We start from the raw sequence: 20,535 nt of genomic DNA, 5'->3' as shown, positions 1-20,535 counted from the left end.
GGCATCCTGCCAATCTATTTGCTTTCTGTACTTGATTTCTCACTTCTTTGTCTAGGTCTCCGTAACTCGACAATGTAATTCCAAGGTATTTTACTTCCATTACTTGTTCAATACTGATACCATCAATTTCTATTTTGCATCCGATTGGTTCTTTACTGATTACTATTGTTTTGGTTTTCTGAGATGAAATTGTCATATTGAATTCTTTTGCTCTTATGTTAAATCTGTGGACTAATCTTTGCAGACTATCTTCATATTGGGCTATCAATATTGCGTCGTCTGCGTAGCAGAGTATGCTGCTTTTTAAATTTTAATCATATGAATTATCATAGATTAATCAAAATAACTGTGCCGTTTAATATTTAACTTCAAATATCTCGAAAACTACTGACTTTATCGTTACCAATGAAGAGTATATTATTTACGTAGAAAGTATTGGAGAATCTAAAAACGGCACTAAAATAGTAATTTCTCCAGTGGCGTAGAATTTGAGGAGGGTCAACCATTCACTATCCCCTGTCGTACGCCTCTGGTAGTAGCTAGAAACGTTTGTTTATCATAATTTAGTAGGGTGTATAGTAGTCGCATTTTGTGCCAAGTATGAAAAGGATACGTAGAATAGTTTTAAAATGCTGAGCAAAAATAGTTTTTAAATTTTTAGATAAAACACGCTGTAACTCAGTAAGGGGCCACATTTTATTTAAGTGTTTTAGGTTAAATCTTCGTATTTTGTGCTAAGGTTTCTCCAGTTACTATATGGACAATTATTAATGAAACACCCTGTATATAGTTAAAATGTAAATATACATTATAACTTTACGAAATACCAATGCCATTTCCTATTTATTAGATTCACTGACAGTAGGTAAAAATGTATGCTTATAGTTTTTCGGAAACGAGTAGAACTTGGATTGACTATTATTTGTTGAATTTGTACAATACATAATAATTTGGTAATAGTAGGCAACCAATTATTCAGCCACGTACTAGGGGTAAACAGCATTTAAGTATTTTTGTAAATTATTACAATTTAAAACTCGAGTAGTCGATAATTATATTTTTACTAATTAAAATAAAAAAAGGTCGTAGAAAAATATAGTATTCTACTCGCATGTAATGGCTATATGCTCGTTGAATAATATACTATATTGTATTAAGAGCGAAAAGTGATACATTATTGCTAGAGAGCAATAGTTACCGCGCGACGAGTAGCGGAGCGCGGTAATTACTCGAAAGCAATAATGTCACTTTTTGCTTGTAATACATACAACATTTTTTCTACAATCACTTAATAAAATGAAACTATTTTTAAGTCAATAATTTTATGAGTTTGAATATTCAATTTGTTTGTATTGTACGGATGACGAGCGTTTGAGTATGAATGTTAAATTTGTTTGTATCGTATGGTGGTATGGTTGCTATGGACGACACGCGTTTTTCAAACTTTAACGCGCTAGAGCGATAAAGTGACGGTAAAGTGAAGCGAAAAAGTCTTCTTTATCAAGTGATTGTAGAAAAAAAATTAAACATGATTAAGGGCCAGTTGTTCGAACGCTAATAAACAATGATCATTATCAAATATTTAATTACTGTCACAACTGTCAATGTCAACTTTGATTAGGTTGCTGAAAACATAATTATTGATTACATTTATGAAATTAGTTAATCAATTATGTTAATAATTGTTATGTTAATTGATTAACTAATCTCATAATTATGATCAATTATGTTTTCAGCAACCCAACCAAAGTTGACATTGACAGTTGTGACAGTAATTAAATATTTGATAGTGATCATTGTTGAATAGCGTTCGAACAACCGGCCCTAATTAAGTGATTAAATTTTTTGTCAAATGCCATCAATGACTGTGTGTAAGTTTGAAACGATTTCTAAGAAGGATTGTTAAATACCAAAATTAGCCGAAAAAAGTTGGGAGTTACTTTGAGGGTCAAAAAGATTACCATTTGGACGTCCGTCTATGCATGCCATTTACTGAAATCTTTTCGCTTAACACAATATTTGTCATGATTTGCGTTTTTTCGGGTGATTTTTAATCTAACTTGTAGGGAGGCTAAGTATAGTTTCTCCTGTTGCGATACTGCATCATCGATGCTGTCAGCAAAAAGAACAATATTGTCAGGGAACCTCAAATGATTTGCGTTCTTAAACATAATATGCTCTAATAAGGTTGTAAACAATTTTGGCGAAATTGTGTCTCCCTGTCGCACTCCCGATTTATTTTAAATACGTTGGTCTTTTTATCTGCCTGTTTCACACTTGATGTCGCATTTTGATAGATGTATTTGATCATGTCTATTTAGCGAAGATCTATACGGCATTCTGTTAAGGTTTGTAACATTTGTTGATGATATATTGTGTCGAAAGTTTTTTCATAGTCAACAAATATCAAGACTAATGGCTTGTTGTGTTCAACATTCTTTTCTATTAAGTTCCTAACCACTTGTAAATGATATGATCATTCGGGCCATGTCCCGCTCTAAAACCTGCTTGCTCTCTTGTCTGATAAAAATTCAACTTACCTCCTAGCCTGTTGGTCATAACTCTTGTGAATAGCTTATACAGTGATGAGCACACTAATAACCGGCAAAATAACGCAAAAGATGGAAACATATTAAGTTGTGAGATAAAAAGGGATGAACCTAGTAGAGGTGTTAAGTTTAGCGATAATAACTTAAAAATTTACGTTATATTGATTGTTTCCCACCTTTAGACGTATCGAAGAGTTTGAGAAATGCCACTGTGACAGTTTTAGTTGACATACTCCTCTGATACGTCTAAAGGTGGGAAACAATCAAAATAATGTCAATATATATGTTACTATCGTTAATTTTAACACATCTACTAGTTTTATTCCTTTTTATCTCACAATTTAATATGTTTTCCATCTTTTGCGCTATTTTGTATACTTGTGACAACAAGGTCCATTAATGAAAAGATCTAGACCACAAATATACATTGATAAACTAAGAGAACCAAATACATACCAAGAAACTCGAAATAAAATAAATCAGAGTATCCAAGAAATAAAACAACAAAATAAGAACACTACAGGTATTGAAACAAAATGGAAGAATATAAAGAACACAATAGAGACTGTGGGACGGAAAACATTAACATTTACAAAAGCTGCCAAACAAGAATGGATGACACAAGAAATTCTCGAAAAGATGGACGAAAGAAGAATACATAAAAACAAAGATAAAATTAAATATCAAGAAATTAATAAACAAATAAAAGAGAAAATAAAACAAGCTAAGGAAACATGGATGTCCATTAAATGTCAAGAAATTGAGGAATGTGAGGCAAGGTATGACATTTTCAACACCCATAAGAAGGTTAAAGAAATGATTTCAGTAAATCGTAACAAACCAATCGGGATATTAACAAATGCAGATGGTACCACTATAACTGAAACTCAAGACAAATTACGTAGATGGAAAGAATACATTGAACACCTATTTTATGACCAAAAAGTAGAACAATTAAAAGTTGACGGAGAAACCACGGGACCAGAAATAATGAAAGAAGAAGTTATCTATGCCATAAAACACACAAAAGGTAGAAAAGCTCCAGGACCCGATGAAATACCAATTAAACTATTGAAGATAATTGATGAAGATAATATTGATATCTTGGTAGACCTTTTTAACTCCATATACAAGACGGGACACATACCAAAAGAATGACTTCTCTCAACTTTTGTAACGATTCCAAAAATCACAAATGCTAAAGATTGCAATGACTATCGGACAATTGCATTAATGAGCCACACATTGAAAACCTTCCTTAAAATCATATATAACAGAATCCACGTGAAATTAGAACAAGAAATAAGTGATTCACAGATGGGTTTTAGAAAGGGTCTAGAAACTATAGAAGCATTATTCAGAGTCAATGTTCTGACACAACGATGCCTGGATATGAATCAGGACATATATGCTTGCTTCATAGATTTTAAAAAGCTGTTGACAGAGTTCAACTTGAAAAGCTTTTAAGTATTCGTATGACCAAAAACATAGATAGTAGAGATCTACAAATTATATCGAATCTGTAACAAAATCAGAAAGCAAGATTAAGAGTCGAAGGAGAACTGACAGAGGAAGTAAGTATACTTATAGGAGTTCGCAAGGGTGCATACTTTCACCACTCTTATTCAACGTCTACAGTGAAGTGATATTTCAAGAAGCTTTATTGGATATTGTGGAAGGTATTTTGGTCAACGGAAATAGCATTAATAATATTAGATATGCGGACGATACGGTCATATTTGCAAGTGACATGGAAGATCTACAGTACATAATACAACATGTATACAATGCATGTGAAAGGTACGGACTGCAAATTAATCTCAAGAAAACGAAATCAATGATATTCTCAAAAAAACCACAAAATGTAGATAACCTGATCATCAATAATACAACGATCGAAAGAGTAACAACATATAAATATTTAGGAACGTGGCTAGCCGAAGATGGAGATCAAACAAAAGAAATCAGATCTAGAATAGAAATGGCAAGAAACACGTTCATAAAATTGAAGAACTTACTTTGCAACCGTAACCTTAATCTAGAGATCCGCACAAGAATGCTATGTTGTTACGTTTTTTCTACTTTATTATACGGCATGGAAGCGTGGACAATAAAACAGTCTGAAATCAAAAAATTAAACTCCTTTGAGATGTTGCTACAGGAGAATCCACAGAATACCGTGGACTGAAAAAGTAACTAATATAGAGGTTCTACAAAGAATGAAGAAAGAATGTGAAGTCATAAAAACTATTAAAATTAGAAAGATTCAATACCTGGGTAATATAATGAGGGGCGAGAAGTACGTATTACTTAGATTAATTATGCAAGGGAAGATACAAGGGAAGAGAAACCCAGGACGACGCAAAATATCCTGGCTAAGAAATTTGAGAGAGTGGTTCGGTTGCAGCTCATTAGAATTGTTCAGAAGTGCGGCTAATAAAGTTAAAATAGCGATGATGATTTCCAACCTCCGATAGGAGAAGGAACCTGAAGAAGAAAAAGGCAACAAGGTAATAGGACGGTAGTTTCTAAGGTCGCTGATATCTACCATCTTATGAAGTAAGATGATTTCCGCGTTGTTCCACTGTGTTAATGTTATCGTTCGCACAGACATTTATTGAACAATTTAGCAAGTGCTAGTAAAAGTTTATTTGCTCCTAGTTTTTGGATTTCAGTCATTCTGTTATCTTCACCTGGAGATTTATTGTTCTTCATCTTTTGAAACGCATTTTTAATTTCGTCAATAGTTATGTTCGGCATTAATTCTGACCCTTGCTTTTCTATTTTTGGCAAGGAGCGTCTTTCATCGTAGTCACTTGTTTCATAGAGTTGTCTGTAGAAATCTTCTACTGTCTTCACTATTTCTTCCTTATCAGTCACAATGTCGTCTTGTTTATTTCTTAACTTATGTACGCTCTCTTTTCCGGTGGACATGTGCGTATTGTGTCTTAGAACTTTCATACTTCTGTTTGCCTCTATCACCCTTGTGACATCTATCATGCTATGTTGCCTTATGTCTTTTCCAATCTCTTTGTTTATTGTTTTACGGAGTTGACTAAATTATGCGTAGTTTGTGTTATACCTGTCCCTTAGTATCCTTTCTTCCATAAGCTTTTTAGTGTTAAAACTTATTTTTTCGTTTTTTCTTCGTTTTAGGACACAATTACTCCACTTCTTTAAGAGCTTTTACAATAATTTCGTTTAAAACTTCGACTTCTGTTTCGTCGTTGATTTGTTGAAGATTGTGGTCAATAATGTCACGAAAGTGGTCTGTATTTTCGGGCGGGGTCCATTTACGCTTGTCTGATTTTATCACTTTTGTTCGTCAATTCTTTAAATTAAACATAATTTTTGCTCGTATGAATCCGTGATCGCTTCCAATTGTAAATCTGTTTAAAACGGTTACATCTTGTATACAATTTCTTTCTTCTCAGTAATGATAAAATCTATTTCGTTCTTTGTGAAACCGTCTGGACTTTTCCACGTTCACTTTATTGGGGCTTTATTTGAAAGAATGAGTTCTTAGAAAACAAATTTTCTTGGTGTAAAAAATCGACAAGCATGGCCCCTCTTTCATTTCTTATTACGGCCACACCCGTAATTTCCTAGTGCGTTTTCACTTTTGTCTTCCTTATTTCCCAGTTTAGCATTAAAATCGAATGTTATCAGAGTATAAAACTTCTTAGTAATTTTCATGGCTATTCTAATATCTTCAAAAAAAATTTCAATCTCTTTATCTTAGTGGCTTGTCATTGGTGCATACACTAGAGCTTACACTTTCTATTTTTAGTATGTTTGGTACATGTTGTTTGTGTACGATGAATCCAACTCCACCATTCGACGAATCGTCTTCTCCTTTGAAATGGAATAAGTGGCCAAATTTAAGAGTATATTGTTCTTCTCCTCTTCTTCTAACTTTTCTTAGACCAATTACGTCCCACTATATTGATTTTAACTTTCTCTATTTCGAACAATTTAGACTCCGATAACATTGTTCCCACATTATATGAAGCAATATACATTAGTTGTCGTCTATGGTAGCCTAGTTTAACCCGGTGATCCTCAGCTCCATACATGATTAGAGGACCGTTTTACTACCGCGCGGGACTGTGCGTATTGGTAGTGGGTTAGGATGTGAGATGGATATGTACGAATTTGATGAAAAAGTTTGGTTAGGACATGACTTTTTCTTGGCAGGGAACTGTGGAGAAAATCAAGGCTTGCTTAAGACAGATCTGATTTAGTAGATCTGTCTTCTACCGGGGTCGTAAAAGAGTATCTACTTGCTACCTTGGGCTGACTGCAAAGGATTACCATCTTTAGGCGGTGGGGTCGCCACATCCCCACTCCTATAAGGTAGAAGAAACCCCAACGGAAAGAAAACTACGTGAACGACCTCGATCGATGGCGAGATAATACAGCAATAAACCTTAAAGCTATCTCTCTCTTCCTTGTCGTTTCCCCATTACTAAGGATCGTGATTTCTTCCAATATTGCTAACAATGTTTCTCCATTGGTCTCTATCTTCAGCTGCTCTAAGAGCCTCGCAGAATAAGTTTCCAGCTGAATGCTTTATTTGGTCAGACCATCTAGTTGGTGATCGTCCTCTTGATCTTCTCCCCGGAACGTTTCCAAAAACAATTAATCTCTCCAAACTGTCGTCACCTCTGCGAACCACGTGACCAAAAAATTGCAGAATTCCTTGCAGACATATTGTGGACAGCCTTTTTTTAATATTGAGTTGGTTTAGAATGGAAACGTTTGTCCTATGAGCTGTCCAAGGTATGCGTAGCATTCTTCTCCAGCACCACATCTCAAAAGCATCAATTTTTTGGCGCTCGCATGCGCGAAGTTTCTGCTCCGTATAGAAATATTGAGAATACAAGGGCATTTACCAGTCTCATCTTCATATTTTGAGAGATAGATCTGTCTTTCCATACTTTAGTTAGGCGACTCATCGCATGTTTTGCCATACCAATACGTCTCCGAACTTCTGCTTCACAGTTACCATCGTTAGTTATACTAGACCCGAGATAGACAAAGGTGTTTACTATCTGGTATTCCTGTAACATGTTAGTCAGTTGAATAGTGTCGAATCTGTCGACCACCATTATTTTAGTCTTAGCTTTATTGATTTTCAGACCAACTTTATTGCTTTGATACTCAACTCTTCGCAGAAGATCAAACATTTCTTACTCATTTGCTGCTATAAGTGTAGTGTCATTAGCAAATCTTAAATTGGAGATTTTCCTACCAGCTACTGTTACTCCACCGGCCCATCCTTCTAAAAACATCCTCATGACATGTTCACCATAAATGTTAAATAAGTCAGGTGACAACACGCATCCTTGTCTAACACCTCTATCGGTCTTAAATTGGTTTGAGAACTTCTGATCTAGTCGTACTGTCACTATATTAGACTGGTACAGATTTTTAATATGTGTCACCAGGTGCATTGGTGCGCCCATTTCTATTAAAATTGACCAAAGATTTATCCAGCTTACACAATCAAATGCCTTTTGGTAGTCAACGAAACATATAATCATAGTTACTTGAAATTCTCTAGACTTTTCAATGAGTTGTCTCAGGTTCAGGATTTGTTTCCTTGTACCTTTACCCTTTACAAACCCCGCTTGTTTCTTAGGTATTTGGTAATGTAGATAGGTTTTTAGTCTGTTTTTGATGATAATGCAACAATATTTTACTAGCATGTGTTATTAGTGACAGTGTGCGGTAGTTTTCACATCTGGTAGTAGTTCCTTTTTTGTGTAGTGGGATATAAATTGAGGTACACCAATCAGTTGGCCATTTTCCTGAATTAAAAACAGCGACACAGACGGAATGGATGATATGTAATCCTTTGTCGCCTAGTAACTGTAGTATTTCACATGGTATTGAATCAATTCCTGGGGATTTATTTCTCTTTAGTAATGTAATTTCATCTTTGACTTCAGCGAGTAAGACAGTAGGCTTTCTAGGCTAGTCAGAAGGCCACTGATTTTCTGCTGATACCTCGTTATTTTTATATAGCTCGCCACAGTAGTTTCGCCATGTTTCTAATATTTCATCAGTATTGGTCTTTAAATTACCATCCTTATCTATTACAGACCACGTTTGACGTTTAAATTCTCTGGTAAAGAGTTTGATCTTCTGGAATAAGTCCCTCGGTTCATTTCGACAGCCATGTTTCTCTATCTCTCTGTATATTTAAGAGATGTAATCAGCTTTATCTTTTCGGAACTGTTTTCTGATTCTCTCGATAACGCTCTGTATTCATCGTTTGTTCCGTATCTAGTTTTATGTTCTTTTCTGCGTTGAATCACAGTCCACGTATTGTCGGATATCCATGGCTTACGGCCAGTGAAAACCGCTGCCTCACAGTCTTTTGTAGCCTCGATTACCTTATCTTTGAGATAGATCCAAGTTCTCTCAGGGTCACTCTCTACTTGGTTTAAAGAAAGAGCTTCTTCTAGGTTTTGTGGGAAGTCATTAGTTTTTGATGGATTTAGAGACATGACTTTTCTCTGGGGTCTTCTTTTGGGGACTTTAAAACGAACTCGAACGTTCAATACCTTAAAGCTATAGGCGTGTAAAGTTAGATAGAATATTACATAAGACAGAAAGTATTGAAGTACAGATCATGTGGATACCAACATTATTGATTTTCGAAATTACTGCAACATTTACAACAGGGAAATTCCAAATAATTTTAAAATTATTTTTCAGTGGTTAATGACATTACTTTGGAAATTAGCAGCTATGCCATAAAAACCATACTACCATAGTATAATAAATTTGTTATTTGTTTACTTTGCCATATAGAGATATAACATATTTACCTATCCATTTCTTGAGGATCGTATCCAGTTTTTTTCAATCTAGGATATACAGTGACACTCAGTAGCCATCCATGATGTTCAAACTCACGTTTAATTTGGTTCAAGAGGTAAATATATTCCTAAAATTCAAAAGTTCATATAAAGACTACATTACCTCGTTATCAAAACGGAAAACGCCTTGCAATATTGCGGCTTCAATTTTGAATATTTTATTGAGATATTTGGCACACATATTCTCATATTCATAACAATATAGTAAAGAATGGCGGTACAGAGCCCAATTTGAGAAATATGTTAGTATGTGGAAATTGCTCTATAATTAAATAAAATTTTACACAAACGAGCCTGTACCGCCATTAAGAAGAATAAAAAATACACTTTCTTCAAATAAACTTTTTTATCTCATGCCTAGATTTTGTCACTTTGGAACTACTAAAATTGATTATCGAAAATATTATAAAAATATTATAAATATTACAAATATTATAAATATTATATTATAAATATTATAAAAATATTATAAATATTATAAATATTATAAAATATTATTTTATAAATATTATAAAATATTATTAAAACGAGAAACCGAAAATATTATAACTAATAACTGATTAGGCAACATAGAGAAATAATCACTGTCATTTTGACAAACCTGCTCTTGTTTTCTCTAGGAGATTGCAATTGGAACGAAAACATTCATTGTTTCGGAAAAATTCAAACAAGCTTATATTTTTCCAAAACTTTTTTTGTTAGTTTATATACATGTTAAAGTAAAAACGTCTACTCGCTGATTTGGCCGCTAATTTTTTATTAATTGTTTAAACAATAACAATGGTTTTGTATAAATAATTTTAAAAATATCGTTAAATTCATCATTTTACTTTGATCAAATATGTTTCTATTTTGTTTTTGATTATGCTGAATCCGAATATGGCACTGCAATTTGAAAATTCGTATACAGAAGCTCTTATACAGTGTGTCTGCGTAGCTAGGAACTACATGGAAAACTTTTTTATTATCAATTTTACGAAAAAAGTTATTCTTAATGAAATGCTCTGAATAGTCAAGAATCTAAAACTCAACCATCAGATATCAAATTTTATCAATTTTATACGAGTTATGTCAAAAATATTAATTTCGTTAAAGAGTAGGTAAAGTACCTTTATATTCCAGCATATCAAAAATGGTATTATGAAAAGTTGTTTGAAATTAGAAACTATGTCTAAATATACAATTACATCATTCTAATCGAAAAAAAAAAATTCAATTTTTTCTCAAATTACCGATACTCATAATCATTTTATTACAATTATGATAACTATTTTATTATCACTTTTACGAAAAAAAATACTCTCCCTGGTCTAAAATCTAAGATACAACTATCAGACATCAAACTTTTTTAATTTTATACGAGGTATGCAAAAAATATGAATTTTTCTTAAGAGTTAAGTGCCTTTATTATTCACAATATTTTAATTAGAAGGAGGTAATTGAACACTAAAACAAAATTTTTAATTCCAAACAACTTTTCTTAATAACAATTTTCGATATTGTGAAATGTAATGGTACTTTACTCTTGAGTGAAATTCATATTTTTTGACATACCTCGTATAACATTAATTAAGTTTTATATTTGATGATTGCATCTTAGTTTATATACGATGCAGAGTATTTTATAAAGAATAACTTCTTTTCGAAAAAATTATAATAAAAAAGTTATCAATAGGTTCCAAGTTACGCAGACATACTGTATAAGAGCTAAACAATTTTTTTTGCTGAACATTTATTATTGTTGAAGCTTATTATTAAATGAATTTTAGGTAAGTTTTACAGAAAAAAGTTTTGATCACGTTGTACAAACATTTTTTAGCTGGTAATTTTCGGTTTTTGTATTACATTGTTGTTATCTTTCTTAATTTTCTTAAAAAGAAATAGTTTATTTCACTTCTAAAGTAAAATAATTTAGTGCATTTTAGAGATTACATCCTAAGCTTTAAAAAAGAACTTATAAAACTGTAATAGATCTGTTCAAACTTGAGTAATAGCGTCTTAAAATTGTGGTAATTCTATAAAACTCCGAAGATTTCAAAAATTACATTTTTTGACACGTCATATCATTTTAATTAAATTTTTGAGATTTTTTTTGAATGAAACATCATTTAGTAAGATGCTTGAAAGGTAAGTTGTGCAAAACAGAGAGTTTTATAAGAAAAACTGTATTAGTTACACATTTTTAAATCATTTTTAAACAAAATTCATGTAAGGCTCAATTTCCGCCCATACCGTAGTTATGCCCATACATTTTATTTCTTTCTATTATAACCATAAGATAGCTTAATTATTCTTCTTTCGTGTTCAATTTGTAAAATTTCATTTAATCCATTAGTTAAAGAATTACATTAAAATAACTCAACCGTGCACTTCGCCGTACGTTAGTTTACAGTGCGCCAATGTTTGTGAGAAGGGTGACTTTAGCGTTATAATTAAAAAATTATAGAAGATGTAGATTTAATTTTAGAAAATTCTTTATATTTTTTATATCGACGCCGAAACGGCTAACGTACACTTGACTTGACGCCCAAATGGCCCCGCCGAAACGGCGACGCTCAGATGTCCCATTCTGCTTGCCTACACATGGTCCATTGTGTACTAGAGTCTTAAAAACCTTATTATATTCTCCTATGAACACGTATCTATACATTTTATTAAAAACAAATACCTTGTCACTATGTTTTGGGAACATCCAGGAAAAATCCAATCCATCAAATCTGTAGGTTCGTATTATTTTTACGGCATTACGCAAAAAAGATTCTTGTGTTACACTATTTTCGGAGAGACTTCTGAACAATGAGTAACTAGCTCTGCTACCACCAACGCTGATCAGCACTTTTAAATCTTTGTTTTTATTTTTTAAATCCATTGTCAGTTTAAGTAAATCTAAAAGAAATTTTAAAAAATTCTACACTACACACAAAATAATTATTATCATTGTACATAATATTTCACTTGCTGAATGATTGCTCATCACATAATGCCAAACCGACTGACTTGTTTTCAAGCAGCGTGCACGTGGCGGTGTAGCAGAAACTGGCGTGCTCTCGGTCCACGCCGCTTGCAAGTAACTTGCAAGCAGCTTGCACGCTGCAGTTCAGTTCGAGTGTGCAGTGAATAAATTCAACTCATGTAGGTACTGCTGAATCGCTTAGTGCAGTCATTGAAGCGTAAAATAGGTTTTTCTACTTTATGTCATATTATATATAAGTTTTTAGTTTGTGAAAACTGTCATTATAGATAGCAGTGCGTGAAGGGTTTAAAGTGTGCGTGAAGTTATTTTAAATGGGATTTACTTTTTTGCACACTTTCAATGGGTTTTTTGGCACACTTTCATATAATCAAATATCCTTAACTTTCACGTTGTCATGGTGATGACGATATAAGCAATGACTTAAAATAAAATTTTTGACAGTTTTGTGGTTTGAAAGTAGTTAGGATATTTAAATGTCAAAGTTCTAAAAATTGTAGAATAGAAATTAATTCCAGTGACGAAGAGTTACAGTTTTTTTATTTGTTTATCGAATAGTAGATAAAATATTGTATGAAACTGTGCGTGAAGTACTTTTTGCGAACTTACGCGATGTATAGCACTCGCTCCGTTGTCGCTCGTGCTCTAAATATCGCGTGCGTTCGCAAAAAGCATACTTCACGAACTGTTTCATAAATAACTATTTTACCTCCGAAATTTTTTACTATTAACCGATTTACATGAGATTTTGGAATTATGCTTGTATTACCCTTAACTTCAAAAGTGATATTGACCTGAACTCCGTTTTTTATTTTTAAGGGGTGAAAACAACCCCTTAATGGAAAAATTGACATTGAGCCATTTTATCGCCAGAAAACGTGTTTAATAATAAAGAGTGACATTGTGCAGTGTTTTCTAACACAATAACCTCATGTTAAACTTATTTTCATCCCCTTGAAAACCGTACAACCCTTGCAAACAACCCCTAAATTGAAAAAAATTACAAAAAATTAAATTAGTATGACATAAAAAGATTTAAATATAGGGTAAAAATGATATTTTACGTTCTCTATCTTAATTATCATATTGTTAACCCCCTTTATCAACCCTTAAAAACAACCCCTAAATAGAAAAAATTTACAAAAAATTAATTTGGTTTGACAAGAAGACTTAAATATAGAGTAAATACTATTTTACGTTCTCTATCTTAATTATTTAATTGGTAACGCCTTTCAACCCTTAAAATGAACCCCTCGATTAAAAATTGTATAAAAAATTTCTTTTCATAAATTAAAAAGGATTTAAATATCGTTCCACGTTCTCGAAAAAGCTATGCTGAAAAATCATATGCTCAAGTTGTTTAACCCTTAAAACTATCCCTAAATTAAAACATTGAATATGTATGATTTAGTTTTTGGGTCATAACTACTTCAATTTTGAAGGGATCACAACTTATGAAACACCATTTTTAAGGAAATTCAAGACGCTACAACTTTTTTCTGTATAATATGTAGTGAGAGACCTTTTATTTTGAAACGGTGAAGGGTTAAAGGGCTCGAGAGAGACTGTGGTTGAGCTACCGCGCGCTCTTTAATCATTCATATCTTCGTCAATTTTTGTGTGAGAGGGAAAAAAGACACCAGAATTTTTGTCAAAAAAAACCTATTTTTTTATAATTACACTTTTTTACGTATCTTTCATTATTTTTGAGATATTACGAAAAAAAAGTGTTTTTTTTTTTAAATTCGAATTTTTTTTTCTTAAAATCGTGGTTTTTTCAAAAAATATGTGTTGCAAAGCAGCGAAACTGCTAGAATCTATCAATCTCTTTGTATTAAAGTTGATTCTAGACGGAATACCATTAATTTTAATTTTGGTGCAAATGGCACTTACGAAATCCATTGATTAAAAAAAACATTACTAGATGTTCCTCTTTTTTTCATTACAGCTCACTCATTTTACGTACACAAAACTTTTAACAGTGCTCATGTTAAATCTTATTTTAAGCACTATAAAATCCTTTCTCATTAGCATGAATAAAATTTATTCGCTCTCCGCTAGATGGCACTGAATACGTCGATTAAATTTCACACAAAATAAAAAACGGCTTTGATCTTCAATATCTCGTTTAGTATTGCACTTAGAGCACTTTTTAAAAAACCAATTTGTTTATTTTTTTACTTGCTATAATTTTGTTCTGTATAATATTATTGCTAAAATGCATATTTTTGAAAATATTTGCAAAAAACTGTTGAAAATCGTGAAAAAATTCCGAATTTTCCATTGCCAATAACTTGAATATTGGGTTTTTGAAAAAACTTTATCCAACATTTGTTGCTTAAAATGAGGTTTTCCATCTATATCCGAGGTTAATTTGAAAAAAAAAATTTCCACCAGCGAAAAGGGGTGGCAACCACCCCCAGGGTGAAAACGGAGTTCGGGTTAATATCACTTTTGAAGTTAAGGGTAGGATAAGCCTAATTAAAAAATTTCATGTAAATCGGTTCATATAGTCTGTTCGCTAAACTCAGACACAACTGGCTAGTGATTTTATTAGTAGGTATTTTTTTTTGTTTTTGGCCAATTTTGACAAAATTGGCAAAATTACTAACTATTAAGTAATTATTAACTATTTAGTAATTATTTTTTTGGCAATTTTACGAAATTGGTAAAAATACTTAGTAAAATCACTAGCCAATTGTGTCTGAGTTTTGCGAACCGACTATAGTAAAAAATTTCTGAGCTAAAAAACTTCAATGACTGCACTAGCTAGCGATCGTACGTATCTTGCTCTCAGCGTGCATGCAGCTTGAAAACGCGCAAATGTGCATCGAACCTTAGAGGCAGGCCTATTTTTTAATCATTAGTGCACTTTCAGATTTTTTGCATCCCCTTTTGTCATGGATATAGTCAGTGCTCTTTCTAATAATTCTCTCTTCTGAGTTTGTCTTTGGAGCTACATTTCATTTAGGTTTTAGCCCAACTTTAGTGTTAGCTATTTAACTTGCATAAAGGATAAAAAAATCATACATTTCAATTAACTAGATCGAGATCTGTAGGGATAGCTAAATGGATATTCGCCTATAGTACGTTCTTTAACGGTAAAATATTGCAAAACCTCTAAATTTTAAAGAACCGCTTGTATTGACATGAAATTTAGCATACACCTAGCTAACAAGTCAAAGAAAAAAAGTGATATTGTGCCGATGTGTGCTTTTGCCCTGCCTGGAGGTGAGTTTCACCCCCTATTGGGGGTGAAAAAATATATGTCCAAAATAAGTCCGGTAGTCGATAGACTGATTATTTATAAGCAACTTTTGTTTTATAGAGTTTTTTTCACCAAGCCAATACTTCTCGAGTTCTTTGCGAGTGAATATGTTCATTTTTTAACAAACTAATCACGTTTTTAGACGGTTTTTCGGAAATAACTTAAAAAGTAAGTATTTTGTCGAAAAAAACATTCTCAGCAAAACTATAGCCTGTAAAAAAGTAAAAATAATGATGTATATACTAGCTCTCTATGCGTAGTAGAACCAGAGTTACATCTAATGAAAAATAGGTTCATATTCGTCAAATTCCAAATCGAATATTTTAACGTGACATAACCAAAAAATGAAGCACTTTTTGGGGAAAACTCATTACAACTTTCTTAAAGTGTTTAAAGAAGCTTTATTTTTGTTTTATAAAAAACATTTCTAGCATCAAAAGTAAACAAGTTACGCTCAAAATGAAGTTGGTCCCATTTTTTTTTAAAATCGTGAAAATCACCCCCTAATTAGCACCTCAAATAAACTTAATCGTTACCACTTCACAAGTTTCTTTATTCGTGTATGTATTGTTTATATGATCTGTAAGTTTCATAGGTTTAACGTCCTTATTTTTCAAAGGGCTGTAGTTAAAAGGGCTTGAACGATTCCCTAATCAGGAGTGTATGCAAATTGAGATATACCAAATCTTAACCAATTATTGTCTTACAGAAAAAAAATACAAAATATTCAGAAAAGCAAAACCGACTTTTTTTATTGTCTGAGATTTTTGGTATCTCTAACAGATTTTAAGTTATTTAAAAATTTTTTTTTTTAAATTAAAAATTTTAAAAATTTTACTTTAAAACCAATTTTTTTCAAAAATAAGGATGTACTTTGAATCGATGAAACTTATAGATCATATAAACACAACATAATTAAAGCAACTTGCGAAGCGGCAATGATTAATTTCATTTAAGTGGCTAATTAGGGGTAGATCTTCCCGATTTTTTGTGCCAAAACAAAAGGGACCAACTTTATTTTGAGCGTAACTTGCTTACATTTGATGCTAGTAACTTTTTTTATAAAAACAGAAGTAAAGCTTTTTTAAAATACTTTAAAAAAGTTCTAATGAGTATTCCCCAAAAAGTGCTTAGTTATTTTGATATTTCACATTGAAATATTCCATTTGGAATTTGGCGAACATGAACCTATTTTTGATTATCTATAACTCTGGTTCTATTAGGTGTAGGGATCTCATACGTACACCATTTTTTGCACTTTTTGACAGGCTATATTTTTGCTAAGAATGTTTTTTTCGATGAAGTAGGTACTTACTTTTTGAATGATTTGCTAAAAGCTGTCTAAAAACGTGGTTATTTTGTTAAAAAATTAACATATTCACTCGCAAATAACTCAAAAAGTATTGACTTGGTGAGAAAACTCTATAGAACAAAAGTTGCTTAAAATTTGTTAATTTATCCATTTCAGGACTTATCTTGGACATATATTTTTTCACCCCCAAGAGGGGGTGAAAGTCACCCCCGGGGCAAAAGCACACATCGCCACAATATCACTTTTTTTCGTTACCATGTTAGCTATGGGTATGCCAAATTTCATGTCAATCCAAACGGTTCTTTAAAATTTATAGCAAAAACCGTAAAGAATGTATTTTGTAAGTATTTTGATTTGGTTTAACACTAGAAGCACCAGAGCGGTCATTTTGACTGCTTTCTAATTTTGACCATTTGTATTACTTATTCCTAGTTGTTTTAGAAAGTTGATAATTTAGGACTTTTCCTAGATCCATTTGAGGGTTATAATTCTTCCTTTACAGGTACTTAGTGTAATTTCCTTTTGAGATGTGTTAATATATACCTACCTAGAAACGCCAGGGTGGTCATTTTGACTGCTTTCTATTTTTGACCCTCTGTATTACTAGTTATTCTAGAATCTAGAAACTTAAAAATTTAGGACTTTGCTACATCTTTTTAAGGATTACAAGTTCTCTTTTGCAGGTAGGTACTTAGCGTAATTACCCAGACAACCAAACGACGTTTTTATAATGTAGATAACACGTCATAAAAATGACCAATTGACGTGTTTCCATGACGTAGTAGTGACGTTGAAAATCACGTGTATTTGTCTCATCGATTTGACGTTATAATTGTGACGATTTTCAAACGTCAAAAAGATGACGACCTTTATACGTCGGTAAAATCACGTCGTTAATACTTTCAAAAAGTGACCTCTTTCAGATGTTTCAAAATAGTATAAAATATAGGTAACATGAAACTTCTCGGCCTACTTCCCATGTGTCGAAGATATACTACCACTTGATTAAGATCGCTTGTGCGCTAGAAGCAACATTGATTCTGCATGATTGTACCAGCCCTCACAATATAGAATTTTCACTAGTTACCTATACATACCTACTTACTGTGTTAAAACTGAAACAACATATATGTGAAACTAATAAATAATTTATTAACAAATTATACAGCATACTTAATATCTTAATTTAACGCTGTCTTAATATCTTCATTTAACGCTTAATTAAAAACAAATAAACATAACCTCAAATAGTTGTCAAGAAGAATTACTGCATTAAACTAACTCACTGAGCAAAAAGGCATTAAAAATCTCTTAATTAACACGTTTCTTCAACTAAATATCTAAATGATAAGTCTTATTTTATCACACAAGACACAAACCGCGTAAACAATAAATAAGAAATTTCTTATGAACATTTAGCGTCATACCTAAACGAAATTTACCAATTTTGTGACGTCAGACTTAGGCTGTCTGAAATTAAAACGTTTTTAAACGTAATTTTAACGTCAATAATCTTACGTATTTAAAATCACCTACAAAAGACGTCTATATGACGTAATGTTCAAACACGTGTTACATTCATCCAAAAACTGACGTTTCCTCAACGTTATATGACGTCACTTGGTTGCCTGGGTACTTGTTGAATATGTTGATATCTACCTAGAAAAAATGAGGTCCTTATTACGGAGGAGAAGTACCAGATCTGAGCGATGATTGACAGATAAATTTGCACTTGCGTCGGCAATATGGAACATATTTATAGAGAATTGTATATTTTGCTACACCTGCAACTGGCTAAAATATATCTATCGACGAGCAGCTTTTTCCCACAAAGGCAAGATGTTACTTCACCCAGTACATGGAGTATAAACCCGATAAGTTTGGAATGAAATTCTGGCTTACAGCTAATGTCTAGTCCAAATATTTATTGCACGGATTTCCTTACCTACGGAAACATGAACAACGACCAGACAATCAACTTCTAGGGGAACATGTAATTAGCGGTCTAATGGGCCCATTTATGAATAAGGGAAGAAATGCCGGGTGAAGTCGAGTTCGCTCCGCTTCGTTCAGGTATATTTTAGAAGGGTACGAATTGGCTCCCGCATGAATGCGGGTAGGCTCTCATATAATCGCGGAAACATTAGACATTGTTGCCAAATCGTGTAATATTTATACTGCTTAGGAAATTTACATAGTGATATAGACTTTTTATAGGAAAGTTATACTTTTAGACAAATACTTTTAGAGTTTGTTTTAGTTCAACATTGGCATATGTGGCAATTTTAACACAAATTAACGGTGTCGGCCGGTATGCGCTCGACCGTTTTGCGCTCTTACCTGAAATCGGCCGGTTTGCGCTCTACACTCTAATACCCGAAAGTTAAGTTAGGACCGAAGGGTTAGGTCTTCCTCCTTTCCCATAGATATTTCTAGGAAGGTAGCTGTTTCTAACAAAAAGAGAAAATTTGAAAGAAGTGACAACGCTGGGTGATATTTTCGACATGTTTAGGTAAAATAAATTTTGTCTATGGGAGCCAATTCGGACTCTACCTTTTTTAGTTCAGGTAAAATTCTTACCATTGGGAGCGAACTCGACCCCGTCCGAAATGTCACCATACATAAAAAGTATTAAGAAAGATGGCTACCAGCGGGACTGCAACAATAAACCGAGCAAGAAAGGATATTCCTCCGTCAATAAAAAACGAAAAGAAAACGAATTATACAAATTAAAAATTTTCATACACGAAGACTTAAGCTAACCAGGGAAACCAGGTTTACCAGAGAAAAATGATCAAAAATGTTCTAGCGCTCAGTTCTCTATACTCAAACAATATTGAAATAGGCATAGACAAAAAGGAGAAACCTAAAACCATTACCTACTACAATCATACAAAATACGGAGTAGACGTTGTAGATCAGATGGCCATACAGTGCTTAACCAAATCAGCTTCAAGAAGATGGCCGTTGCAGGCTTTTTTTAATATCTTAGATATGGTAGGAATAAATGCTTGGATTCTATATAAGAAACTGGTTACTGTTATAGGATACAGTATAGGATACTGGTTGTCAAATATCTGAGCAAACTTTCCTACTTAAGTTAGCAGAAGAATTGTGGATCATCTGACAAGACAAGATCATCTAAGGGCAGGAAAATATAAACGGAAACAAATCAGAGATCCAACATCTCAATCAAATAATAAACGTAGGCAGTGACAAAAGCTATAATATCTCGAACATGTAATGTGGAGCGAGAAGTATGGCATCCTATGACTCATAATGCAAGGAGAGGTAGATAGCAGAAGAAGCATCCGAAAAAGACGAATTTCATGGCTGAGGTTTGGATGCAGCTCAAAACAACTATTCAGAGCTACTGACTCAAAAATTAAAATAGCTATGATGATTGCCAACCTCCGTAGCAGAAATAGCACCTGAAGAAGAAGAAGAAGTGGAAAACTGGGAACTAAAACTAAAATAAAACATGTGAAAGTCATATACCTATGTATGTAAGAAATTTGTGTGTAGGTCTTGTACCGGGTGTCCCA

At 32.9% G+C, this 20,535-nt stretch overlaps 2 protein-coding genes across 10 annotated transcripts in view; one reads left to right on the top strand and one right to left on the bottom strand.

Moving 5' to 3' along the window:
- Positions 1-20,535, top strand: part of LOC126891728 (uncharacterized) — an 827,477-nt gene that overhangs the window by 464,014 nt on the left and 342,928 nt on the right. The window lies entirely within an intron of this gene.
- LOC126891732 (probable chitinase 10) overlaps positions 1-20,535 on the bottom strand; it is a 114,987-nt gene that overhangs the window by 40,283 nt on the left and 54,169 nt on the right. Inside the window, exons 7-8 of the mRNA XM_050661007.1 lie at positions 12,108-12,325; positions 9,389-9,507 (exon numbers count right to left, since the gene is read on the bottom strand). Of these exons, the coding sequence (XP_050516964.1) occupies positions 9,389-9,507; positions 12,108-12,325 (337 nt within the window). The remainder of the gene's footprint in view (positions 1-9,388; positions 9,508-12,107; positions 12,326-20,535) is intronic.

This window comes from Diabrotica virgifera, chromosome 9, assembly GCF_917563875.1.
Source record: "Diabrotica virgifera virgifera chromosome 9, PGI_DIABVI_V3a".
Lineage (NCBI taxonomy): Eukaryota > Metazoa > Arthropoda > Insecta > Coleoptera > Chrysomelidae > Diabrotica > Diabrotica virgifera.
Note: the sequence above shows the minus strand (reverse complement) of the source record. Positions and strands in the feature narration are given on the sequence as shown.